The 26428-nt window shown below is 35.4% G+C and overlaps 1 protein-coding gene and 1 non-coding gene across 2 annotated transcripts; one reads left to right on the top strand and one right to left on the bottom strand.

Annotated features, from left to right (window-relative positions):
* Positions 1 to 2646: 2646 nt before the first annotated feature.
* On the top strand, positions 2647 to 26102 carry Smp_160760 (serine/threonine kinase; the record flags this gene model as incomplete). The annotated part of the gene is made up of 15 exons (XM_018794525.1): positions 2647 to 2649; positions 2685 to 3072; positions 3105 to 3199; positions 3242 to 3400; positions 5372 to 5614; positions 9645 to 10017; positions 11826 to 12006; positions 12167 to 12330; positions 13602 to 13828; positions 16394 to 16766; positions 17494 to 17756; positions 21325 to 21476; positions 24893 to 25112; positions 25316 to 25564; positions 25853 to 26102. The coding sequence occupies 15 exons, from the start codon at positions 2647 to 2649 to the stop codon at positions 25994 to 25996; spliced, it is 3234 nt and encodes a 1077-aa protein (XP_018648929.1). The 3' UTR covers positions 25997 to 26102.
* On the bottom strand, positions 7837 to 7903 carry Smp_tRNA_01684_Pseudo_TTG.1.1. The gene has a single exon. It is a non-coding gene (tRNA).
* Positions 26103 to 26428: the final 326 nt, after the last annotated feature.

Genomic DNA, 26428 nt, shown 5'->3' with positions numbered 1-26428 from the left:
TGGAGCCATTAGCACCGCACTAGTTTTCGATTAAGATTAACGTGAAGTTTGTTCAATACAAAACCAAGTGTGATTATTGCATGCCACGAGTTACCGAGCGATTAACAAAGATTCTTGGGTAGAAACTGATCAAAAACTACATGCAATAAATTCAAAATGTTTGACTTCATTCTCAACACGTGCAAAAAGAAAAGTTGCGTACGCATTATTTGAAAGTTAAACAAACCGAGATTATGATAATGCAGAATTATTTACACAAATAATGTCTTCTGTGCATTCATAGCCTAATTTTTGCCATAAAATAAGTTCGAATATCTATAAATATTCGTTTTGAATGTTAAGTGTATCTGATTTCTAATCTTTATTAGCTTGAGTAGACAAATAAGTTGTGGAGTTATATTACACATGCCCATGTTATTTACTAATACATCTAAGAGAACAAAATTCGGCGTATGGGGTTGGGTAGACTCGCCTCCAGATCAGTGTGTCATTTTCCACAGGCCTCTTCAGGATAGCTGAGCGAAATTTCAGGGAAGGTATCAACTTTTAACACAGTATCAGCAAGATATGCAAGGCGAAAACCTCCAAAGCGTGTTAGTAAAGTAGTTGTCCAAAGCAGCACTAGATGCCAAGTTAGGGTGTCCAATGGGTTTTCCGAGGTATTCTCAAAGCATTTCTAAATTCCACGTTATTTACCAATTTTTTGGCGAGTAGAGCTTCTTTTTTTTAGGAAGTCTGACCCAAATAAACATTACGATTAGGGGATGTCATCGTCAAAAGTGGCAAAAAATCACGTACTTGCTTAGCGAGAGGCGTAACGAGGATGAGACAGTGAGTAGAGAGAAGCGTAACCAGAAACAAGATACAAACTCAGAATGGTCTTTAGAACATCAAGCAAAGGGTCTGTGAATAAAGATGCACTGGATGAGATGATATGACAGTACTAATGCCCAAATAAATTCTAATGAACTGACCCAAAGCCCCAAAGAAAAGACGCCGATGACAGTGAGGAAAAATAGTATATTGAAATGAACAGATAGATACAAGAGCGTGAGACTCGCAAACTTACTATCTAGAAGGAAAGAAAATTTTTCAATTAAGTTTTGCAGCGATCTAGTTACAGTGCTTGATCAAGCTTACTCAAGTAGCCGTTTATTTTGAAACCAACAAAGACAGTGTGGAATAAAGGCTTTGGAGCAATGGATAAAGACCCTAGACAATGGAAAATCAATGGATGCTGTCTACATAGACTTCAGTAAGGTTTTTGACAAGGTGCCAACAAATAGGCTACTATCGAAGTTAGACAATCTTGGTATTGCCGGACCTCTCATAAAATGGCTTAAGGATTTCCTTGTGGGTTGTAGACAGAAAGTAAGAATAAATTTGAATTGCTCCAACTGGAGACCAGTACTGAGTGGAGCACCTCAAGGTTTTGTTCTGGGTCCTTTACTTTTTATACTGTATGTAAATGATCTCCCAAGTATAGTAGAGTCTCCTATGTTAAACTACGCTATGTAAAAATCTGGAGAGAAACAACGGGAGACGCAGATGCATGCTCACTTCAGACAAACTTAAATATTGTGATTAATTGGTCTAAAGAGTGGCTGATGCCTATCAACGCAGCAAAGTGTGTCTACATGCATTTTGGGGATACAAAAGTACATAGGTACAGCATAGGTGAATTGCTTTTACCCGTGGTCCAGTCTCACAAGAATCGTGGGGTGACAGTGAGTCATGATCTTAAGACCACGGCCCATTGCCGAGAGGTCACAGCTAAGGGGTTAAGAACCCTCTGGGCTTTAAAACAGAAATTCACCAAGTTATATTTTACTGTGCCCACTACAGTATGCAAAACCTTAGTGAAGACTAAGCTTGAGAACTGCATTCAGGCTGCAAGCCCCTGTTTAATAGGTGACCCAGATATTCTAGAAAAAGTACAGAGGGTAGCTACCCATGCAGTTTCAGAACTCCGGGGTTCACCACACAAAGAGCCGGCCTGAAAAGCTAGACCTCTTTACTCTGTCCTATCGCAGATTAAGCGGTGATCGGATTTTGATGTGGAGAATATTGAGAAATGATTTTGGACCTAACTTATTCGTTTTTCTTCCCACTAGATCAGGACATCAAAGAGGACATAGCAAGCGAGTAGAAAAGCTAAGAACAAATAAAATACACATGTCATACAGGTTTTCACACAGAGTCATCAATTCTTGGGACCTGCTACTGGAAGCAGTAGTGTCCACACCTTCAGGTGACTCATTCAAGAGAATACTGGACACTCACTGTAGCATACTTGGAAAGAAATAACATAGGCCGTAGACATTCTGTCCTTACTGCACAAATCTGAATATGTAATCATTTTGAAGTAGTTGCTTATCACTGAAGATAGTTAACATCAAGAATAAAATTTTAACAACTGGGAAAATTTCAACATTTACTTTATAATAAAGTAGTGACATTTCTCTCTAATATAAACTAAAGAACTTTTTTCTCTTTCAGCGCTCAATACATACCAGGTGACAATCGCAAGATTTAAATTGTGTTCATGCTTTGTGGGGTTCTCGAGTTCCATATGTACATTCATTCGTCGACATTTTAGACAATAAAACGTTTCTAGACGACCAAGTGTAAAGCCTAAACCTCACCATGGTAATTTTTCCAGTTTAGCTCACATCTTTTCTTAGGAGCATGAAGAGTATGCTCGTGAACTAGCTGCTCATTACAAAATCAGTCCACAATTGCCTTATCACTCCATCATTGAAGAACTAAAGAATGTGCTTGATTCCAAGCGTTTGGATTTACAGAAATTATATAAGTTGAAAGCTGGGGTTCAAAAGCTCCGAGATGCTGCAGGAAAAAGTGTATCTGCTGTCATACCTTCGAGCAATGATTTTATGACGGGACCCAATTCTGCTGGGCCCAAAGAAGGCTATACACTGGATCGGAAATCTAGTCGAGTCACTACATCAGCGGTTATTAAAAGTATTAACAGTGATGTTCAAGACCTTGCGGAGGATATACGCGATTTGGAAACGTCACTTCTCTTACTAAAACACTGTCAACCCAGTTTCGGTAGTTATTGTTTTTTGTAATATAGTTTGCAGACCAACAAAGTGCTGTTATTAAATCAACCAATCGTGGTGACAGTATTGAGCAGCGCCTCACGGAGCTTCAAAAAGCGTTGGATATAGAGCTACAGGTATTAAGATTTTATTTCGTTTTGATCTCTGGCGTACCCTAGGTTCGCAGTGGAGCAGAGCGTCTGATCCAAACGTACAAATCGGGTCCTCGTCATTTTCTTGAAGAAGCTAGAAAGCAATATGAGAATGCTAATAATAAAATTGGATTTATTCGAAATCAGATGATTCGCGTCAAGCAAATGAATGAAGGGTTCTACCAGGTAAATAACTGCTGTCATGATCTGTAATAAGTTGTTTCAAGGAACTATAGAGTAGTAAATAATATACTTGTATATCACGGACTTGTCGATTTACTGTGTTTTTCACCAGTTCACGATGTTTCGTTCATGTATCATTGTGTCACGACTTACTATTCCAGTGATCTTGAATAGGAATCCCTTATACCTATTTTACTCAAAGGCGAATGATATAATATGGGTTCATCTGTCGGCGCTTTAATAGTCTGGGTTAGTATAGTTTGTAGTTCGTACAATCTTCAACTCGCGTTAGTTATAACCATTGGTAGTTAATATATTTAGTGCCCAGTTCTAATGGCATTTGGTCTTAGGTTGTTTTAATATGGTGGTAGTTTTTCTAAACCTTTCATACATGAACTTCGTAATTGACCTACATAACTTTTAGTATCTTTGTGGACATGTGTTTCTAGTTTCGTACCATGTAGTTTACACTTAGCACTTGTTTTATTGGGAGACCAAGTATTCTGGCGTGACAGTTATGGACATAGCACTGTGCTAGATTCCGTGAAATTTCGAGCCTTTTTACCAGATTCAATCGGTTAAGAACACCTGACTGAGCAAGACAGCTAATGTCTGTTATCTAGTGACGCTTGTATTTGGTTCGTTGGTTTTCTAACTATCACTATGTGATTTGAAATCATATTTTAAGCTTGCATATAATTAGTTTCAATGTTGGCTGTAAGTGTTCACTGTAGACTAGTGTTTTTTCTAGAGCAACGTAAAGTCTAGTGAACCATCCAGTCTCTTCTTGTTGTTAAAAAATTGCAAGAATTTATTTTTAATTTAGTGTCCTCTTTATTCCAACTTTTACATGTACTACTGAATGCTATTGAATTGTGAAACATTTTCATTTTGTTTTCATCATACTTCCAACTATTCTGTGACCTGTGGGTCAAAATTTATCCGTGACATTCAATAGATTACAGTGGTCCATTTATATTATTAGCCCTAATGAGATAACAGGTTTAAAAATACTCGGACATGACTTTGTTACACTTGATTCCTTTCGCTATATCGAATGTTCTTATAATAACTGTTATGTGACGTAAACTAAACACCTGATGTTTTAATACAAGGGGTTACTGGAGAAATAAATTTCACAGTTTGCGTCGTGACATTAATAGCACTTAGATTACTGTAAAACCTTTTAATCGGGCTCATCAAATCAAGGTAATTGCCCAACTACGATTTCGAAAGTGCCTTAGTTTTTGAGTCTTTGTTGTCACCTATTTTCTTTCAGTTCCGAAAACATCTTTTATGTTGACCACTACTATCTATTTCATCGGCTGCAGAAATAAGATTTGAATATATGTGGCTCCGTAGACGTGTATATAGTCATACGCTAAACTATACATTCAGTTTAAGGCACTGGACTTTTAATTAGCTAGTTAAATGTAACATTAGTGGTGTTCAAACTTGTACTGTGATGGTTGACAGGATGTCTTTGGTCTACTGAGCTTGATCTTTGTTCTAACCCCAACCAAAGTTGGAGTCAATGGCTATGAGTATTTTTGAATATAAAAATAATCTTAATTAAGTTACTCGGAAAGTTGTAATGAGTCAGTGATATTTAACAGTAAACACTCGCAGTCTGATGAAATTCCAAATCTCATGTAAAGATTGTGTTAGATTAGTATTAATTATATCCGGTTTTAAGAGGAATGTAAAACTTTTTTTGGTCTTTAGCGTGAATATATTCCAGTTTTGAGCTAGTTTGGATTCTATGAACATGTTTTCATGGTTTCGGTAGTCATGGGACATTTAAGTTATTTATTCTGAATCTAACATTTTATCCTATATTCGATTATAAAGTTTTAAAGTAAATTTATCAGATTTCAGTCTTAGCAACTCACCATTACTTTATCCTGCTTTATCGTTGACTATTTATGTTCTCATTGCAATTGCGTAACCTATCGGTTTCCAATTTTCATTCAGCCAGATACCTCGCCCCTTGGATCGCGTTCGGAAAATATATCTGATACAGCTAAACCAAATGGCTCCATAAACTCAGCCTCTTCTGTTTCAAGTAATCAAGAGGGTTTTCTTATATGGAAGGATAAAGTAATGGAATTAGCCCACCGTTTGCGAGTTGAAAGAGCTTTATTCGTGGGGAGTAAGAAGGCTGTTAGTGCCGTTTTAGACAACCAAATTCATGTGGACAAATCTAGAAAGTTACAGGTAAGGTTTTTCTTGTGCATACTTCCATCCCTCAATGTATTTAGGTCATTGACGACTGGTATAGCTAAGACAAAAACGTCATCTCATTTTTGACAGATCCCAACATATTCCTTTTTAAGCAACTACGAAATGTATGACAATATAATTGTCGTAGTTTATTTGCATACCAGAAATACAGTGTTATCTGTTGAATAATCAAAATTTATTGTGTATAAATTTATTTAAACATAAACATGTGCACAAGGAAGAGGACACCAAAATATTTACGCATCGCACAAAAGTAAGGTTGTGAAGAGATGGAAAAAAGCAAGTGTAATAAAAAACAATGAATGGAAAGTAGTGTGAAGTGATAGTAATAATAATAATAATAATGAAATGGAAGAAGCAGTTGGGAATATTAAACTGAAGAAAACAGAAAGAGAAACATAAACAAAAGAACTCTACAATTTGTATCAAACAATAAATTGGTATATAATTCCCATTTAAACATCAAAATTAAAACACGAAGTTCAGCGAAGGGATCTCCTTTCAACGAATTTATTACCAAACAATAAATTGGTTATCCCCACCTGGGTTTGCCTTCACTATAGACTTATCTCCCGATAGTTGTCGCATAAGTGAACTGAACCCTCTTTAAAGATAGGAACAACTATCGACTCATTCCGCGATGTTGGGACACTCTCATTGCCAGACATTTGCGAACAACTCAGTCAATTCCATAACCAGAAGGTCGCCACCCTCTTTAGAAAGGGCCGGAGGTAAGTCAGGCGATTTGTAGCACTTCGAGAGCTGGAGGTCCTTGTGGACTTCCTGATCGTTTAATGGATCGGTCATCACCGGTCATGTAGGACAGGACTGTTCCTTATCCAAGATGTCAATAGATGCTATTAGTCGGCATTTATTCAGCTTCACAGATTGTTTCACTCACATCAGACCTCTTGCTGCCAATGACTTAGCTGATTTGAGAGAGCTTCCGGCAATTATCAGGTGCAACGGTTGCTTACAGCTCGTTAGCATGCTCTGATCACCAGGCTTCTTGGTCTTTTCTCAAACATTGCACAGTTTTATTGAGTAACAACTCTCGTTTATCGTCGAACTCGTAATTAGCCGAAGTAAACCGAAGTGCTTCTATGAGTTGTAGGGAGCCTGTAGAAACTCAGTGCTTATAAGCAGGATGTTTCGCGAAGCGGCTAGCAATTTTACTCATCATTTTCACGGCGTATACGTAGTTTTGTGACAACAAAACTTATGGATATTCTAGTACGACAGTTCTTTACGAATCTATTAGGCGGCACTATATCATTGTTTAGTACGTAAAGTGAATTGGCCGCCATTGAATATTCTCATTTTTCTTTGTGCTAATTTGTTTTGCTGTGTTATTACATGTAGTGTTCATTGGTGGGTAGAATAGATCTCCCACTGTGCCAGGCCACTATGATTGCCTTAGATAATTGTGAGGAACATGTCTGGTGCATCATATTTGTTCCACTATATTTCGTCGCATTATATGTTTCTGTTGAATACTTACTCAGCCTTGAGCCTAATTTTGAACGTGCAGCGTAGATTATTTACATTTTCAGGTTCAGTATGCTACTGTTTATACTTAATCTTTGTTGTTTGTATCCCATAGTAATAAGGAATAACTAAACGTGATGATACAATAAATCATTAGTACTTAGTGAAGTAATGGGTTTTCAGTTTGACTAACAAATAACATACCAATTTAATTAATATTTCTGCCACAGTATGTCGTATTTTCTTCCTAGAAAAACAAGACTATTCCAGTTCTTAGCGGTAATATATTTCTGATATCACTACTCATTATAGAAGAAATGTGTCGGTTAATGATCTCTTCAGTACACGTTTAATAACTGTTCTACTCAATTAGTGTCACTGGGTAATAGTGGTTTTGCTTGTGCTCCAGTAGTCGAAAATCGTGTGAAAAGGAAAAAATCTGATCTATGGGTGAATGACGACTCTCTATGAGTCGGAGTGTATATAATTGAAGTGGTAACCGGGAATCAATGACCAATAAGTGTATCATAGAAAACAAAATAACGTTTAAAAGCAGTAGAGAAGAGAAAATTGTATAACAATTAGAGCAAAACATTGACCAACACATTCTAAGCAAAGATGGGCATTGCTAGCAGTGGAATCCAGGACGCGCGTTCCGTCCTATTTAGGACTCATCAGCTGGGTGTATCTGCATCTCAGAGTTGATGTTCACCCTGGGATTCGAACCCAGTACCGTTCGCTTCAAACACCATCGCGTTATCCACTTAGCTACTGAGTCCTGATAGCCACCTGAAATTTACCAACACAGTTCAAGTCGGAACATAACGAGCATAAATTTCATTTGTTGTAAAATATATCTTACTGTATATACAGAAAGTAAAATAAAAGTACGAAAGGATCCCCAATGACTTTTAGTTTGAAGAGATAGTTATTAATACTACAAATCACTGAGTTTTGTAATGTCTAGGGCCGCAAACATAATCGTATTGACCCAAGAAGTTTTAATACAACATAACTGTCTGCTATTATGCAATGTTGTTTCATGAGTTATTCATTTACTTGGAGTTAATTATTTTATCTGGAAGTAACAGCCTTACACCAATATCAAATACCTGGTTCAGGAATATCTATAGGATTTTATCGGGAATAAAGTTGAAGGGAAATTGTTTAATCGGGCAACCATGCCTTCCTCTGTGATGAAGTTATGTATTCTTATGCTGTAACGCTTCTTGAGGCGTTTTGATATTTTGTACTCAATGCATATTCTCAAAGTTAGACAAAATGCTGTAGATAATTCCACAATCCAATTTTGTCCAATAAATCAAAAACATGATTAATGCCTAAGAGTTTTGTATGAGTGATGTTATTCCGAGTTGTAATGTAGAAATATGAACATTGGGTACGAAACCGGATAGAAATTCAACCATGTCTTTGGATAAGTTTCCACGTACATGGGAAATGAAGTAATATGGAGACAACAAATATTTCATATATAATTAGTGTCGGACACTTACTCTAATAATTGTCACATATAGTTAACCGTATTATTTACAAACATCTAATTAGTTTGTTGACTAAAATTTCTCTTGTATTCTTAAAAACGATAGGAAGTTGGTTATATGATCACTGTCTTGCTTTTAATGATATAAATTGAACGTCTGTGTCTTCCAAGCTGGCCAGATAAGTTTCTAAGAGAATCGGAGTTAACCGAACTATTTTCAACAGTCTTTGAAGATCTTTACTGAACCTGCCGTCCTCACTGAATTTCGCCAAAGTCCTTTATACTTGACAGCATTTTTTTGTTTCAGCATGTGATACGTTATTAAGACGTAGATAATAGTTTTCCCGGTACCTTCACTATAGACTAATCACCTAACGGAAGCGAACGTACAAACTGAGATAATGTAGTTCATACTGAAATTGCAAATCATTTCAGCTTGTCGTATTTCATATTGGTACAGCGAAGTCAAATCCTCGAAAAGCAAATTATGTTGAGAACACTGAACCCGACATTAATAAAGGTAAAAACAAGACAGACTCAGAAACTTAGTCTTGGCAATATCCAACATCTAGTATGAAATCGTATAATTGTAATCTGAAATTTTCTCACACTATCCTAAACATCTAGGTAAAGTGGATAGTATCTATAATACGGAAGTTATCTAAGTACTTTAGTTCGTTTACATATTTACTTTGAGCTACACATAGAATGTTAGATAAGTTCGCTTACTGTGAGATATACCCGTATTACTTAATAATCTAAACTGAAGTAGCTAGTCTGTGCTTAAACTTGTGATCTAATGGTTGAGTATCAGGTATTTAGACTACTGCGACACTAAACGATTTGTACTATCCGGTTTTCCGAGCATACGTGAACGGGGAACTATTTCAATCTGTAACTGTAGATCTGCAAGTTGATTTCCTAGGTCATTTAATAGGATTTTATGCTTTCATATATCAAATCTCAGTAATATGTTAATGTTTATCAGTTCGACAATTTATTGTTTTTCTATAGGCGTTACAAGAGGCTCGCGAATCTCTCCATAGACTTTATTTATTTCAAGAATCAATCAAACCGCTTTTAAAGAGACCGCCGCCAACACATTTTCCCGATATGATTTCTTCTATTGTCGATGACCCTGAAATGGCTGTACTTTTATCCTCACCTTGGAGTAATACTACTGCATTTCATGGCAATAGCTCATTGTTAATTCCCAGTCCACCAACTGCGATCACTGGAAGTTTGGAGGTTCGTTGCTTAGGTTGTCAGGATATCGTTGATCATTTTCCAGCTGAGATTGTAAATAATGAACTTTCTGGCACATCAACAACCCGAATTTACTCTGTTCCATCAGTTATGACATCTCGCACATCTGAGAATCACTGGGGTAGGTTATTCATAAACTGATTTTCGATATTTTACCGTAAAAGGTCTCACCGGATGTGTTTTGGTCAGTCTTACTGTTATACCCGACAGTAAAGGCGCTAGTTTGAGTTTACTCATTGTTTACTTATGGAAAGAGGAGTTTAGGCTTCAGATTGATAATGAAAATTCAAGCAATAAATTGAGTAATATAAAGGATATACTCACTAGATGTTTTTCTGGTTACAAAGTTTCATTTTCGAAAATTTTCGGGTTTTGTGCAAATGGCACTTAACTAAAGGTATTATGTGAACTCTTAATTTAGGTTTTGGGATCTATGGGGAGTTCAGTCTTTTCTGTGGATCAGTGACTTGACCTTCAACCACTAAGTTGTAGTTTTACATCTACATAGCCGGATCGTATCACTAGACCTAACTTCGTGTTGCTTTAATTCGAGTACTTATGGTTGTACATGGTGAGTTAATCACTTTTAAATTTCATATAGTCCTTGTAATGCAGTCACAACGTAGAACTTCGTACGTACATCAGTTCGAGTTGCCATACCACATTAGCACAGAGATGCAGTTGTCGATTCAAATCCCATAGTGGTAGAGGTAGTAAAAGTACAGGCAGTAATCCGAAAGATCAGGGTTTGAAATAAATTTGGGAAGAGAAAAAAGAAAGGGACATGAAGAATTCAGAAGATTAGAATTTGGGAGAACACAAAGGGTGGAAGCACCTTCGCCAATGCAAACGATTTCGAGCCATGTCATTCAAAGTCTCTAACCATCGGTTGTTGTCATCTCGCGGATACCAACCAGGTAGTCTACACATAGGCTGATATCACTTCCCGGCTGCCCACATTGTGGAAGGGTATTTCTTGAGGGACCTGAATAGGAAGTTGGATTAATGTTGGTCGTAGCAACCTGCGAGCGTGACAGCAGAGTCCAAGGTACAACTGCTTGAGGCCGGTCGCGCACGGCCATTTTGTGGGAGGTTTTTGACGTGTTTGCTCCGTTCTTGAGAGGGCCTTACCACCGGAGACGGAAATTAGTGAGGTAAGGTGAGGTGTGACATTTTTAGGGTCGACCTTTTCTAAGCCCTTCCTTGTGAAGATGCAGCATCGCTGCAGATGCTGTCACACCCCTTTACAGTCAACGGTACGACTTCGCCCTCAGACCTTGAGTTACTGCTTTTAGCCTTACCGTTCTCCAATCGACCTGCCTGTCGTAGTAGGACCTACAGGAACATATGTTCCAGTCAGAATAGCTCGGTTGAGTCATCACGATAGGCAAGCCGACCACCACGTCAAGATAGCACTAGTGCTTTGATATTCAGGGTCTTGATCCTCAAATGTACAATCAACAATCCTTGATTCAGATAATGTTCATGATCCTACAGATTTGTTGGTTTCAATAGTTTAGCTTGGTGTCTTATACTAGATCAACTAATTTTTATGGAACACAATTAACTTTACAGGACGTCAGTTCTTTTCCATAGATGTCAGCTCTAACTCATGAATTCTCCAAGTGTCTTGAGATATCGGAATTTCCGATTGTTTTGTGTTGTCACTTCAACATCACCACATAACACTTTAGAACAGTGGCAAATTTGTTTTTTACCTATAAAACTTATCAGGTAGATAGTCTATCTATAATCTAGCAAGATTGAAGCCATAGGTTCAGAAATTATTGGAAACTGTTGACATATTATTGTTTACTAACCCTGTTAACAATCTCAGGTGATGCGTCTCTTCGCTGCTTCATTTATTTGTCTATATATATACCCTTCTGCATTTCCTGCTTGTTAAAACTATTTCATTTTTATTTAAAGTGGATGTTCGATGCTCTTTATTGATTGATCATAAACGTGTATGGGACTCACCTTGGCGGCAACCTAATCAGCAGTGTTGGGACTCGAAGACTACATTTAATATCGATCGCGGCAAAGAACTGGAAGTCCAGGTGTACTGGAAGCGTATGTTTCTTCCAAGCTCTTCTACCAGTGCTTCAGGGTCCTCTGCTTTATCCAAAAGTGGCTTGTCTGAGGATTCTGGTTCTGGGTTAGAGTGGGTTTTAGCAGCCGTAAAGTATGTCATTTACTTTTATTAAAGTTTGATATATCTTTGAATTTTTCTACTGGTCAAATAAAATTGTTTTCAAATCTCATCGTAGTTATGTACGCCTTGAAGAACTACTTGGTGGCGAATCACGTTCTGTAATGCTTCCAATGTTACCAATGGGGAAAGTTTTCCTTGTCCTTAAATTCTCTGATCCTCTTCTGTCTAAGCCTCGATGCGGCCTACATCGCCAGAAACGCTTATTTTCCAAGCGTAAAGGTATGCTGTTTGATAAGGTTCTATTCTAAGGGTTTTAATTGTGGTTCGCTAGATTTATTGTTGTTGTTTGAGTCGAACACCCTATGATATATTTTTATGACATATTAAAAAAATATATATGCTTTTGAGTCACCAATAGTCTTCGACAAATATTTGGAACTAGATTTTTTTTAGCTGATAAATGCATGCTGATATATACATTAAACCAAAATGATATAATCAGTAAAGTGGAACAATTTTTTATTCGTGACTCAGTCTTAAATATTTTGGAGAAACTATTACTATCATCTAAGCGGTTCTAAAGACCGGATCGATTGGTGTGCGTCAGTAAACTATCTTCTTTCAGTGACATTTTAAAGTGGTTCAACCCATATACCTTTTGAACTTTCTAGTTGGTTGTATCTATGTTCGATGACCTGAATGAAAACTAATTAATCCTCTATCTATATTTGCATATATCTCACAACTGAAAGGAAGTTTACTCCTTTTGGATTCTTTGCTTAATCGACATACTGTAGCCCATGAAGAATGTTTTTTTCTAATGATAACTGTTTTATAGTACGTCATTTCTGCTTTCATGTCGAAGACAAGGACTGGATAGTTTAACGACTCAATTTTCTAACTATTAGGTCACAGATTTAAACTTGCTTTTTCATACTTTCCCACTGATACGGAAATGACATCATTGACATACATTACACGTAGAAGAACCTGTTCTTGATTCTTTAACTGAATCGACTCGTGCCAGTAATTTTTAATCGTCATATGATCTGTTCTGATTTTACGCTGAATTTATCTTTTCTGAGCGAAGTGATAACTATAATCAGATTAATTTACCATCGTCTCTTATTGACATATTGTAAAGGCAATTTATTCGTTTTAAAAATGATTAGAGCTTACTTTTCCGTGTCGATTTGCTCATACTGATTAAATATTCCATGATGAATGTTAATATAGATTCGAACATAAGAGTAGATTTTGATGCTCATTATATGATTATTTGAATTATATTTTTATACGACGACTGTGAATTAACTATGTATATATCTGTACCAACGTGTTTTAACATCCATAAGCACCTATGAGGATTGTTTTTTTCCTATGGGTCACTTATGATGATCCTCTTGTATCATAGTTATAACTGTATATTTTATTGGTTAACTAATGAATAACTTCTAAATATTTTATAGGTGTTTTGTAATTGATAATTGATTCAGTTTACATTTTTATCTTATAGTCATGTTTATTATTTTTATATTATTAATATGAAGGAAACAATATTCCTCGTATTAATGAACTTGATATGAATATACCCTTATGGACTCGTTTGCTTAAAAGCGGTCAGTTATCTAAAATGAATCGTTCTGTTATTGGTGGTTCATGGACACTTAACCATTCAAAAGAATTCGGATCTTCAGGATCTGTAATGATGCATGGTCTGGAGGGTCGCTTCCAACAGCTTAATACTTCTCTTAGTGGTTCACCAGTTTCTGATCAGGTGAATTTTACTATTATTTTATTTATACATGATTTGAACATGTTAATGATATTAATCATTCTTAGCATGCCATAAATGTATATTACTCACTGTTCAAAAAAAGTAATACGCATTTGTGTTAACCAAGTTATTAATGGTCTATTATGACAACCAGATATAGATACTTTGTGTTTTTATAGTTGACTAATTCCAATAAAACGATGGACTATGTTGTAAGCTATTTCTATAGATCCTTTCTGTTGTATAATGTTTCGTTTTGCAACTTAAAGCTTAGTACAATAAACACTGGAACGCACTCTGATATGTTTTTCGACATGAATATTTGACCGATTCAGGTACTTTATATGACAAATTATAATACGTACAACTCGTCCATATTCATAGGTAGTTAACTTGACCCGATTAATGTCACCTGGAGTGTTAATCCTTGACCCACCAGGGAAATTCATTCTTCAGCACCAGTCACTCGTAGAGTCACAATTCTGCCGGGTCATTACACAACCTTGATTGTCATGTGAATTTGGAAAATTCTTCCTAATCTTTTTGTATGTTATGTGCTACGTTAGAATAAAATAAAAAAATTTAGAGGCATAAAAAGGAGAGAAATCGTATTGCCGATGATTATAAGGATTATATAGTGAAATTTTAGAGTAAAAGTTACAGCACAATCTTCTCTTGATTTTATTCCGAGTCTTGTCTGAAAACCGACTGACTTTTCCAAACACATGGTCTTGTAGTGTCAGAGGCTTCCATCCAAAGTCATGATGAGCCTGAATATCTTAAACCAGTGTGTTAATACTTATTATGCAACCAGATGTAAGTTAATATGAAAAACTGAAGCCAATATAAAAGCGTTTATAAACACTGTAAAGTACTTCCTATTTATCATAGTTCGATACATTCCATGGGACAGGTTGTGTTTGATAGGACAAATAGTTATTAAAGTCATTGTTTATGTTAAGTTTGTTCTTTCTCCATCGGCTAATGACTTTGTTTACTTTAATATCTGCGTTTTGTTGATTTCCTTTTGGGCTATGAAAAGGTGTGTTAATTTAAATTAACTAAGGTTTGCACGAGATCTAATGATATTCTGTTTGTTTTTCCGATTACTAATTTTCTATTATTTCTTAGTAGAGAATATACTTAGCTAGGACTTTTAAAAAGAGTTTACTTTACTGTATTTCGGCATGAGATTTATTCATACGATTGACCTGCTCGTGAAACTATGTTATTTGTTCGTTGGTTTACATCATTAACCATTTTAAGTGGAGTTTTTTTACTTCCTCAATACTTCCTCTGTGAATAATAAATGGGGTGTACGAAGTTCCGCAATTATCGATATGGCTTAAATGTGTTCGTAATCCCACCGACTTATCCGTATTGTTATGGACAGCTCTACATTTCTGCGTAGTGTTTTAAAGTACCCATAATTATAAATCTATTGTTCTTTAAATAATTAGAACACTTGTATAGACTTTGATTGTTTTCTACCATACCTATAGAGATGAAGTTCCTAAATTTGTTAATTTCTGCTTTATATTGCATAGCTATTTTAATTTTGAGCCACTGTTATGTCATATTTTTATCATGGCGTTGTGAACCGATTTTTTTATTTCAACATCAGTTTCATAGCTTACTTTGCATGATTCTTAGCATGCCATAAATGTATATTACTCACTGTTCAAGTAGAAAAAGCTATGTTTTGCCTTTATTTTTGCACTATGATGATGTTAAACTTGGAGAATGTATTTATCGCAGAGAATCACTTCATATTGGAAATTTGTGAAGATCGCTGAGACTTTCAATGATCAAATGATGATATTGATGGTCAAAAATATTGGTGTATAGATTATTGCTTATTTTTGTTATTTATGATTATTAAGGTGACCAATCTTTTCCTTAGTCTTTTAGGTTTTTATTATTTTGAATTTGCTTGCATATATGTAGGCTTTTAATGGCAAATCTCATTTAAATACTTCTAAATATCGAGAATCGCCATCTGCCTTCCCCACCAGATCAGTCAATATCACTGATACGATTATTCAACAGCGTCCATTAGTTACAATTATTCGTGAACCAGATGCTTTACGGGAAAAAAATATTACATTAACTGAAAAGGAAATAAAAACCCTACGTAAAAAAGTGAGTGTCTAAATTGATTTGGGAATTTTTCAACCCGTTATACAAATTGCTGGATCACGATAAGAAGGTCGATGAGGCAGCTAAAATTCAATGTGAAAACCTTTTTGTTTTTAAATTTTCTTGACATTAATTTGCAAATTCGCATGGCATAATAATAACCCGAACAAAGTTGCATATGTTTGTTTTTGTCATATACTGGTGTTGAGTGATATCATTATGATCCGGTTTTTCTTTTAACTTTTCACACAGTTGGATTGTTGCTTTGGTGATCCTTAGATTATTATTTCTTGTGTATCCCTGTTTTTATACCTTATTTCTAATCTATATTAATAATCATAACTGATATTACTTTTGAAAATAAGATTTCTTGAACTTGGATTAAGATATTTTATAAAATGTCCGAATATTTTTTGATTCATTTAGTCTCTTTTGACCGATGACATTAATGACTACTCATCAACATCCCCTCAACATGCAGCTGCTACTGGAATCGGCTCTTCATTTTCGCCGGACTACGATGTTGCGCCAGTTATCATCGAATATGACACGGATAGTAACTCCCGCAAACCTCCTACTGTGCCCCGTGTTTCGGACTACGCTAGTCCAGAAGACCTTGGTACTACGGAAATGATATCTATAGGTCAGAAGGATGCCGATTCTCGCACTGCAGACTATATTAATATGGATGTGCAACGATCTAATTCTGGCCCTGTTGTATTATCAACAGAAAAAGAAAATAAAAATGTTCCTACTTCAGAGTCTCCGCGTACTGCACCATCCGAAATTTTTAGTGAATGTAAGTTTTGTACATTACCTGGCTTTGTTTGAGATAATCGGATTAGAGAATGTTCCGATTGTATTCTAGCTCTGTTCGTAACTAGGTTCATTTTTAGTGCACCCAAGTTTTTTATTGATTTTCATGAGTAATAATCAATAAACATATCAAACTTCAAGGTTACTTTTTGAGGCTATCTACTCTTTTGGTTAGGTTAGTGGTATTCACGTTAAATAACTTAGTAGCAAAAACGACTTAAATGTGCGATCTAGATGAATAATCTTGTAAAATTCTCTTCAGTGATTAGATAACCGGCAATCAAACTATCTATTTTTCGGTTTATTTAGGACTGTCAAGCCAGGTCTTGCGATTAATGATAACATACTAATCTCAATTACTTGTGCATTCTAAACACATATTTCATAACTTTTTTTGCTTCCGAATTCGGTTTCTAAGTTTATGAATAGTAGAAAGTGATTGGATACCCGACCACAGTTTACTTGAAACATTAGTTATTATTTCCGCCTTATAGTTATTGCTTACTTTAAAGTTTACTTAAGCTGTTTGCTGTGCATAACACAACCACCCGCAGGTTACTTTTTTTTTTCTAATAATATTATATATTCAGTTCAATATGCATAGCACATATTAATAAGTTTACACTTGTCTCTTTATTGATTCTCTCATATCTTCAAAATTTCTACCGTTTTCGCTAATTTGATTGTTTGTGATTGCCTTTGATTCATAGTATCATCAAATAAATCCACAACAATACTCAGTATGATTGATTTCCGCACTGTAGCCGTACTTGGGCGTGGTCATTTCGGCAAAGTATTGTTATCTCAATACCACCGAGATAATAAGTACTATGCTATAAAGTCTTTAAAGAAGGCGGAGATAATCTTTCGTAATGAGGTCGATACATTACTGACAGAAAAACGCATTTTGCAAATCATTACCGATGCACAACATCCTTTCCTCATAAACTTGATTGCCTGCTTCCAGACAAAGGTTAGTCCTATTTTTCACTTATATCTCGGTTAGTCTTACTTATAGTCCATGTAGAATCTTGCACAAATGTGTATTGCTTCAGCTTGTCACACCACATGAGGGCAACTAGAAAGGATATCAACAAAAAAGGAATAGAGAACACTGGATTTGAACTGCAGCGGGTATAAAAAATACGACAAAGTACATAAGAAAGAAACCAGATGAGAGAATTATTAGTTATGAACGATACTTAGATAGATATAGGTAATTCATTCAGCTGAGCCACTACAACCACTTCTCGGTTATAACATCCACCATTTTCAAATATGGATTATGAGTATTGCACGGGTCCCAATCTGTAAGTTTTAACCTATCCACATGATCAAGACATAATAGATTGGTATCATATCTTAATCTGTTCTTTTCCAGTTATTTTCCAACCTGCTCTATGCCACCCAACACTGCATATTAGTTTATGTGGGGGTTAAGTATACGTAGCACGTGTGGAGATTTGTCGCTCAAGTGGATGATCCAAGTGGAGTCTTGTTCTCTGAGCTAGACGTTTTGGTCGTTGAGCCTTCATTGTTTTTTTGAACAACACCATCAGCACAAACTTCAAGTAGCAATGAAGTGTTCGAATTCCTCCACATATGACTCACAGCTTGTATTGTGGACCTCGATCTTGATTGGTTGTTGTTGTTGTTAACCTTTAACCTGTCACTGTCTACTTCTCTATTTTGATTTCATCTTCCATGGGTTTGATTCTTGGTCGTATATTTGTCCATGATTTTTCTGATAGGTTGGTAAATTGAATCCATTTGAATGTGTTTGTTGATTTCTGATTGACCAGAGTTCCAAGCTTCTAAAAATACATTAATGCTTTTAGTATTCCCCTTATCCAAGATCTCAACATTTTTGCAGTCAAATTTGTGTCCACGGTTGTCCACATCCGTTGATATTAGCGAGGATATGTCATGGCGTTTGACTGCTAATTGGTGTTCGTGCAGGAGACGGTGAAGGGGGCATCCACCTTGTTCAACGTAGTGTTTTTCGCGGTTGAAACGATTTATTTTTTAGATGATATTCGATTTTTCTTCCTTTATCATTTCATCCTCTGGTTTGCAAAAGATTGATTTGAGTGATTTTGCTGGTCTGTGTGCTATACTTATTCCAAATGGCTCCACCTAAGTAGCATATGTCCTAAGCACCTCAGTTGATGAAGATATATAATCTCATTAGTATATTTGCTCTTTTTACTTCTAATCCACCATATCTATACAGTACTTCCGAAACACTTGTGAGCAAGTACTTGTAGCCTACTCGTGTTTTCTACTTTTATATTCAGTGATTCACAGATGTAGAGTGAGAGCTACTTTTTCACTGCTTACCTTTTCTGTTTCAGTTTTTCGTATATTGTATCTTTTAGTTTCGTTGATGATCAATAGTTGTCTCTCTGTTCCTCTATCGTATTGTCCCCAAGATGTTAGTTAATTATCACCTATGCGCAATACTTTTCCAGTTGTTGTTTTTTAAATATTATTTCTCAGGTCAACTTATTTTGATTTAAGTAATCTTCATTCACTGCTCCAAAATGCTCATTTAAACAACTTGAGTTATCACCCTTTTCTACTTATTCACACTGAAAGTGGTGACAAATGTTATTTCCACTCGGTCTCTGGTTTACCTGTTAGCTTATTGCATAATAAGACGAACTCAACTCTCATATTAGGAACCTACTAGTTATTTCATCTTTAATTAAAACCATGTTTAAAGTACGGCGTTTTCAAAATATTTTCAGATATTATATTAGTCGGTCAGTATTATTTCTTTATGCTTTTTTTCAACGCTTCTACTTCTGTAAATAGTGTGGATGGAAAATCGACTTAATTCCCCCAACTGCTAGAGAGGCTGGGAAAGGTGTTGCTATTCAAAAGCTAGGAGAGTAGTGGATCCTAATAGATTAACCTCAAAGATCTCCAAGGATGGTGGTCCGGTTTTAACAGTTACATCTACTGACATACTAACAAGAGTTTGGGGACTGGACATAATCCCATATGAATGGTCTTGATCTCTGATCGTCCAAATCTACAGGAGAGAACGAAAATCCTTTTGTGACAACCACAGGAATCAGGCTGACTAATATTATTATATAAAATATCAGATTCAATAGCCATCTGGCGCTTCAATAAGCCGTATCAAAGACGTACATCAACCTTGTTTAGGCTCCCAGCTTCACTTTTTTCATTTTCACTTAACTTCATAAAATTCTTTGGAAATAATCCTTCCATCGTCTAACTCTTAAAGAATTGATCCTTTATTAGGAAATCCAGTTATTGACTTAGGATCTCCAGATGACATAGTGGTATCTGGTGAAGATGGAAACAAAATCCAGTCTCTTGAGTGGCACTGTTAGCATGTTTAGGATTCGATTCTCTCCCGTTTCATGACTGGTCTGTGCCAACGCCTGAACTATTAAGTAACATGGTGGAGCGCATTGACCACTTCTCTTATCATGAAAGTCTCATAATCTCTGCTGAATTGGTGTATGACTTAATCTCGGTACGGACTCAGAAAGCTCAGTGGGCTTTACCAAATTGCTTCACTTGTAACTTGGAATAGACATCCGTCTGCCAACAAAAGGACGAGTTTGTTGTGTAACAGTTCACTCTGTTCCACTTTACGGACGTGGAACACGAGCACTAAGAATAGGGGATATTCGTCGTTCACTAGTATTCGATCGCAGGTGTCTTCGGAACGTCACTCATGTGTTTTGAGACGACTGAATGGACAGTGTCGAGTTTAGATATGGAGTAGCTCTCAAGCAAACTACTAGCCAACAAACGTGCCGATCTAAATTCAGTTTACTAACCGTTGGAAAGAATGACAAGCAACCACAAGTCAATGAACATGCCAACCAATAAGTCAACCAAAACATACTTAACGAGAAATGATGTAAATACTGGGGACATTCATGAATTGGGATATGACTAAGTGCTTGGAAGTCATTAACAGTTTTTGGAAACATTCAAAAAGTGAGCTCAATAGCTTGACTTTGAAGACCTGGGATGGAACTGAGATAAGTTTTTTGTAAAAAAAATTATCGATAGGAAAAATTGTTTGAAGCTTTTTAATAAGCTGTTGCGAAAAATTTATAAACAATTCTCATAGCTCACTTATTGAATCTGTCTACAAAAATTACCATTCAAATTGAATAATTTAATTACTTTACCACCTCTCTCGCACAAAACTACTGCTTTACACAACACCTCTCGAAAGACTTAATGAGCAGATTATATAAGAAAATTTTCAAATTAAACGTTCTCTAACCAACTGGAATGAGTCATCCGGGGATAACATCTGTAAATCTGTGCCTTTTGTACACCTACTAATGTTAAAATATATTGTAATTCAAGTAATTTTATTTAATATTTACGTTTATTATATATTACAAATGACTTCTATTTGCTGTGTTGGTTTACATCAACTCAACTTTATTTCTTTTGGTATAAATTAGTATTGATTTCCAGTTATTGTTACTTCTGGTCAGCTATGATTTGGTTTTTACTTCTTTGTTTTCATTTATTAATAGGAACACGTAATGTTTGTGATGGAGTATGCACAGGGTGGTGATCTCATGTCACTTATTCAAAAAAATGTGTTTAAAGAACCGCAAGCTGTGTTTTATGCTGGTTGTGTTGTTTTAGGTATCGAGTTCCTTCACTCAAAGAAGATTGTTTACCGGTAATCACATTTGTATTTTTCTGTTCATTATAGTCACATTTACAGTCTTAATTTTACGTCATTTGATTTTGTTTATTTACGAAAAATAGGTTATTTAAATGAGTTATAATAATATATTTGTATGTATACCAATGAGTAAAAAAACGAAAGCTTTTTGTCGTTTCGTGACTCAGTGTAAGCCACTTCTTCAGAGAATAGATTTAATTTCTCTACTCATTGGGATATTACATATATATTATTTTTATGAATAAAAGTTTATTCAAATGCTTAATTTATTTAAAATTATCAAGTCAAACCTTGGTAATGACACCTACAAAGTTAATCAATTTGTTATTTTTCTTAATCTCTATTCCCCCATTGGTTGTAAACACATACACAACCAATAAATTACCCACAATTGATTAGCACTCATAGATATTTCAAGTTATTACACACACACATTCACTAACTTCCCAGTATGCTTTGCCTCCTGAGTGCTTATGGATTTTAGTATTTATTGGCAATGCATTCTCCCGACAACTGGTGTTCTGGATTTTGAATATTCTTAAGTAAATTCATGGTACCAGTAGGGAGAATCGGGTTGCTAAAATAATCAGTTAACGGGATATCATATATTGGAGACAAATGAATAAGAATCAACGTCTACTAGTGTTCCATGTACCGTGTTTTTCTTCTGTAATTCCAGAGAACTCACTCGATTTTCTTCAATTTAAGTTAATTCTTTCGCAGATAGTGGAAACATCATTATTTTTGTCTAAAAACCATTATGATCTGTCACCAATTCAAATCTGGTTCCCAATAGACGTTGTAATGATATGATACATCACTTTACTTTCTCTTATTTACACTCAGTTAAGTTAATGGTGTAAAATGCCACTAAACTCAGACAGATCATCAATATAGCGAAGATAGTGTATTATCTAAAACTGAACTGTAACTAACATACTTCAGATAACTTCCTACATGATTGCTTACTCATCTATTACTATACATCTCATTACCTTACTAAGATAGGTTTAATTTCTAGGTTCTGGTGTCCTAGTGTTTTATTTACTAGTTTGTTTAGCGTTATACAATGCCTATTCATTTATTTACTTATTCATTCATTCAGTGTTCATGCAATCCTTGAGAAATACGTAACATAAATAAGGTAGATTAATTTTACTGTGCAAATCCTGTCCTAATCATAATCGTTTCAGTCTAATTATAAAAACCAACTGTATGAAGTTACTTTTTCTATCTAGATTTATCCAAAACTTCATTCACATTATTCAAATACGTTGTTTATGTCAAATCTTACTTTCATTGAATACGTATGAAGTTATAAAGTTTTATCAATCATTTTAATATGATACATTTTAATTTTATTATTAGACATTTTAAAATAATATTAGTTTTGAGTCTTAGTGAACAAGTATTTACCGGTTCATCAAGATAAATTCACACAATCTAGTAACTAAGCTGGTTATTTATTTAACTGTAATAAAACCAATGTTAGGTTTTGTTGTTTTTCGCGCTGTTCAAATTCTATCGATCAAGTTGTGATTTGGCCATTAGTCTGATTGATCTAACAAGGTAGTTGATTTTTGTTTATGTATAAACGTACTAACAATCAGCAGTGTGAATTATTTTTAAGGTCATCCGTGTTGAATGATTAACTACTGTCTAGTTGTATTTTATTGGTTTTGACAAAAATTCTTACCAATTTGTAAACATCATTAACTATGACAAATAACAAGCAAACATTATTCACTGTTGTTTGACATCAATATTCAGATTAGAGTAAGAAATAAATAATATCAGAAGGGTTTTTTTGTGGATATTATAGTAATTTTAATAGTTGAGATCATAAGTCAATTGAAGCTAGACCATCATGGAAAACCTGGAAGCGTTGGATGGCCGTTTCATCCTATTGTGGGACTCCTCGACAGTGCGTATCCACGATCCCGCCCCGCGAAATTCGAACCTAGGACCTATCAGTCTCGCACGCGAGCGCTTAAACTCTAGAGCACTGAGCCGGCATCCAACGGTGTTAATGTCTAACTTCAACCGATCCACGAAATTAAGCGACACATCCACCATTGTCTTCAGTGAGTTACTATCTCACAACAGACCTGGTTGGGCTTCACTGGTCACTGCTTCTCACTAGAACTGCAGGAAATACCTCTTTCAGCCAGTCACTAACAAGCATATGTTGATTAATATCAGAAGGGGTTTTTGTGGATATTATAGTAATTTTAATAGTTGGAGTTAGACATCAACTCCGTTGGATGCCGGCTCAGTGCTCTAGAGTTTAAGCGCTCGCGTGCGAGACTGATACGTCCTGGGTTCGAACCTTGCGAGGCGGGATCGTGGATGCGCACTGTTAAGGAGTACCACAATAGGACGAATTGGCCATCCAGTGCTTCCAGGTTTTCCGTGATGGTCTAGCTTCAATTGACTTATGATCTCAACTATTAAAATAATAATACTTTAGAAATTCCTCTGTTTAAAATGTTCATAAGTATATAAATTTGACTGTTTACCACTTCAGAAATTGTAGACTAGTTAAGGTTTCTGATTGACTGGTAATATAAATTTGGGGAGAAATTTTCTTTGCATATTTGGTGATGCAAACAGAAGATGAAACAATGTCTACAGTGTAGATTGAATTCAAGATATTTGATATTGATCGTTATATGAATGATAATGAATGAACTGAAAATTATATCTACCTAAAAGCTATCACCAAAAAGCCCTGTATATACGTTCCGTGATAGTTAATTGTCTTCAGCAGCGAAATTCAGTTCATTTTGTTGATGAATGTAACTGAACATTAAACGTGGGTCTTATACTTCCTGTCAAGTTGGAAGCTTTGGTCTGATTTTTCAGTTCACGCACTGTGAAATGTTTCTCGAAGAGACAAAATATGTTCTTATGTAAATAGAAATTTATGACGAATTTCTTCAAATTGTATAACATAGTTCGCCTTTTTTGGTAATACAATAACCATTTGGATGTCACTGAAAGTGTAAGATTTTCGTTATTTCTATTGTATAGTTGCAGTTAAAAAAATTTACTTGGAATCATTTTAATGCTGTTCACTTAGTGTTTGTCTCTGTTTGCGAGGTCGAACATAGTCACACCGGTAATTGAATCCTGCTGAAAGTCCTGTAGGTTTATCACGTATTCTCTCTTGCTGAAATAACCCGAGTCTTCATGAAATCTGTGGAGAACTAAATACTACTATATTACTGTCACTGCTTAATGTTCTAGCACTCAAAAAATATTTCGCGATGACTATTAAACATTTTTTTATGTGAAAGGGACTTTTATTTTAGTTGTTATAAATGATACAGATCTTTCATGTTGACTTTGTACATGCCTGTTTGTTGTAAATTCTGTTATCATTATTTGTTTATACCAATGAATTTCAGGGATCTGAAACTGGATAACTTGTTGTTGGATTCGGAAGGTTTTGTAAAGATGGCTGATTTTGGTTTATGTAAGGAAGGCATGGGGCCAGATGATCGAACTTCCACATTCTGTGGAACTCCAGAATTTTTGGCCCCTGAAGTTCTCACAGATTCTTCGTACACACGTGCTGTAGATTGGTGGGGCTTGGGTGTTCTCATTTTCGAGATGCTCGTCGGCGAAGTAAGCATAATAAAACTTTCTAGTTAAGCTATTTGGTCTAAAATGTTTCTTTATCTGTTTTAAATCCCGTCTGGTTAATGTTTACTTAGATATCTTCTGATCAGTTAGGGGTTAGGTGCTTTTAGTTGTTAACCACAAATGGTCTGAATGTTGAAAATTCAAACTTTCTAAAGTTCTTGTGACAATCATTTTTCTGTTTTTAGTGTCCCTTCCCTGGCGAAAGTGAGGAAGAAATTTTTGACAGCATTGTTAATAAAAGCGTTTGCTACCCTAATTATTTAAGCATGGAAGCTAAGTTAATAATGGGCCGCCTGCTTCGTCGGAATGCTGCACAGCGTCTAGGATCTTCAGCCCAAGATGCAGAAGAAATTAAACGACAACCATTCTTCCGTAAACTAGATTTCCAAGCTCTGTTAGCACAAAAAATAAAACCACCATTTGTTCCTGTTGTTGTAAGTTATTTGATATTTATATTGAATATTAGATAAAAATTTATCGCTTCATTTGAATGCCGTAACAATTATTATAGTTCTTTCTCTTTAAACACAGTAGATCAACTATAATAAGCTATTATTTTTGTAATATTGGTTCCTCATTAACTGCATACATGAGTATAATGTTGTGTTCATTCCTAAAAATTCCTCCGAAGTCTTATACAAATGTCATATTTTTCGTTAAGTTCAACAGACTTCAAACTGTTTGATTGATCGTGTCTCTCTCTTTTGTGATGTTAATTCTAGTCTGGTCCTGAAGATGTTTCAAATTTCGATGAAGAATTCACCAGGGAAAAAGCAGTTCTTACACCAACTAAACAACGTCCGCCTCTTCTAGATGCAGATCAGTTAAATTTCTCTAACTTTGACTATTATTCACACTTAGTGTAGTTCTGTAAACGTTTATCGTTTACCCATATGTATCTTTTTTTAGGATATGGTTACCGGGATATTGTAAAAAAAGTATACCTACATGTTTGTTTTTTATTTGTGGCCCTATTTCATCCCTTATCTATCCTTCATTTTAAACACCCTTTTCTCAAATCTTTGCTAGTGTCTTCCATAGTTCATTTACGGGTTTTTTAAGACTTTTAATGAAAATATAAACAAACATTTTATCACTTTTTAAACACAAAAGACTAACTTATCATTGATTAAACTGCATACTTGGTATTTTTTTTCAATCATTCCTGTTTGTTAATTAGTGCCTTTTTGTGAAGGCAGTATTATGTGATTTCCAAATTCACCAAAGTTGTATTTTTTGTTTCTTCCTTTATTTAATCTTACTGATTTTGCCTTGGGCTTTTTTGTCTGATTTCTAAA

This window comes from Schistosoma mansoni, chromosome 1 (assembly GCF_000237925.1).
Source record: "Schistosoma mansoni strain Puerto Rico chromosome 1, complete genome".
Taxonomy (NCBI): domain Eukaryota; kingdom Metazoa; phylum Platyhelminthes; class Trematoda; order Strigeidida; family Schistosomatidae; genus Schistosoma; species Schistosoma mansoni.
The sequence above is the reverse complement of the archived record's forward strand: the minus strand, read 5'-3'. Positions and strand labels throughout refer to the sequence as shown.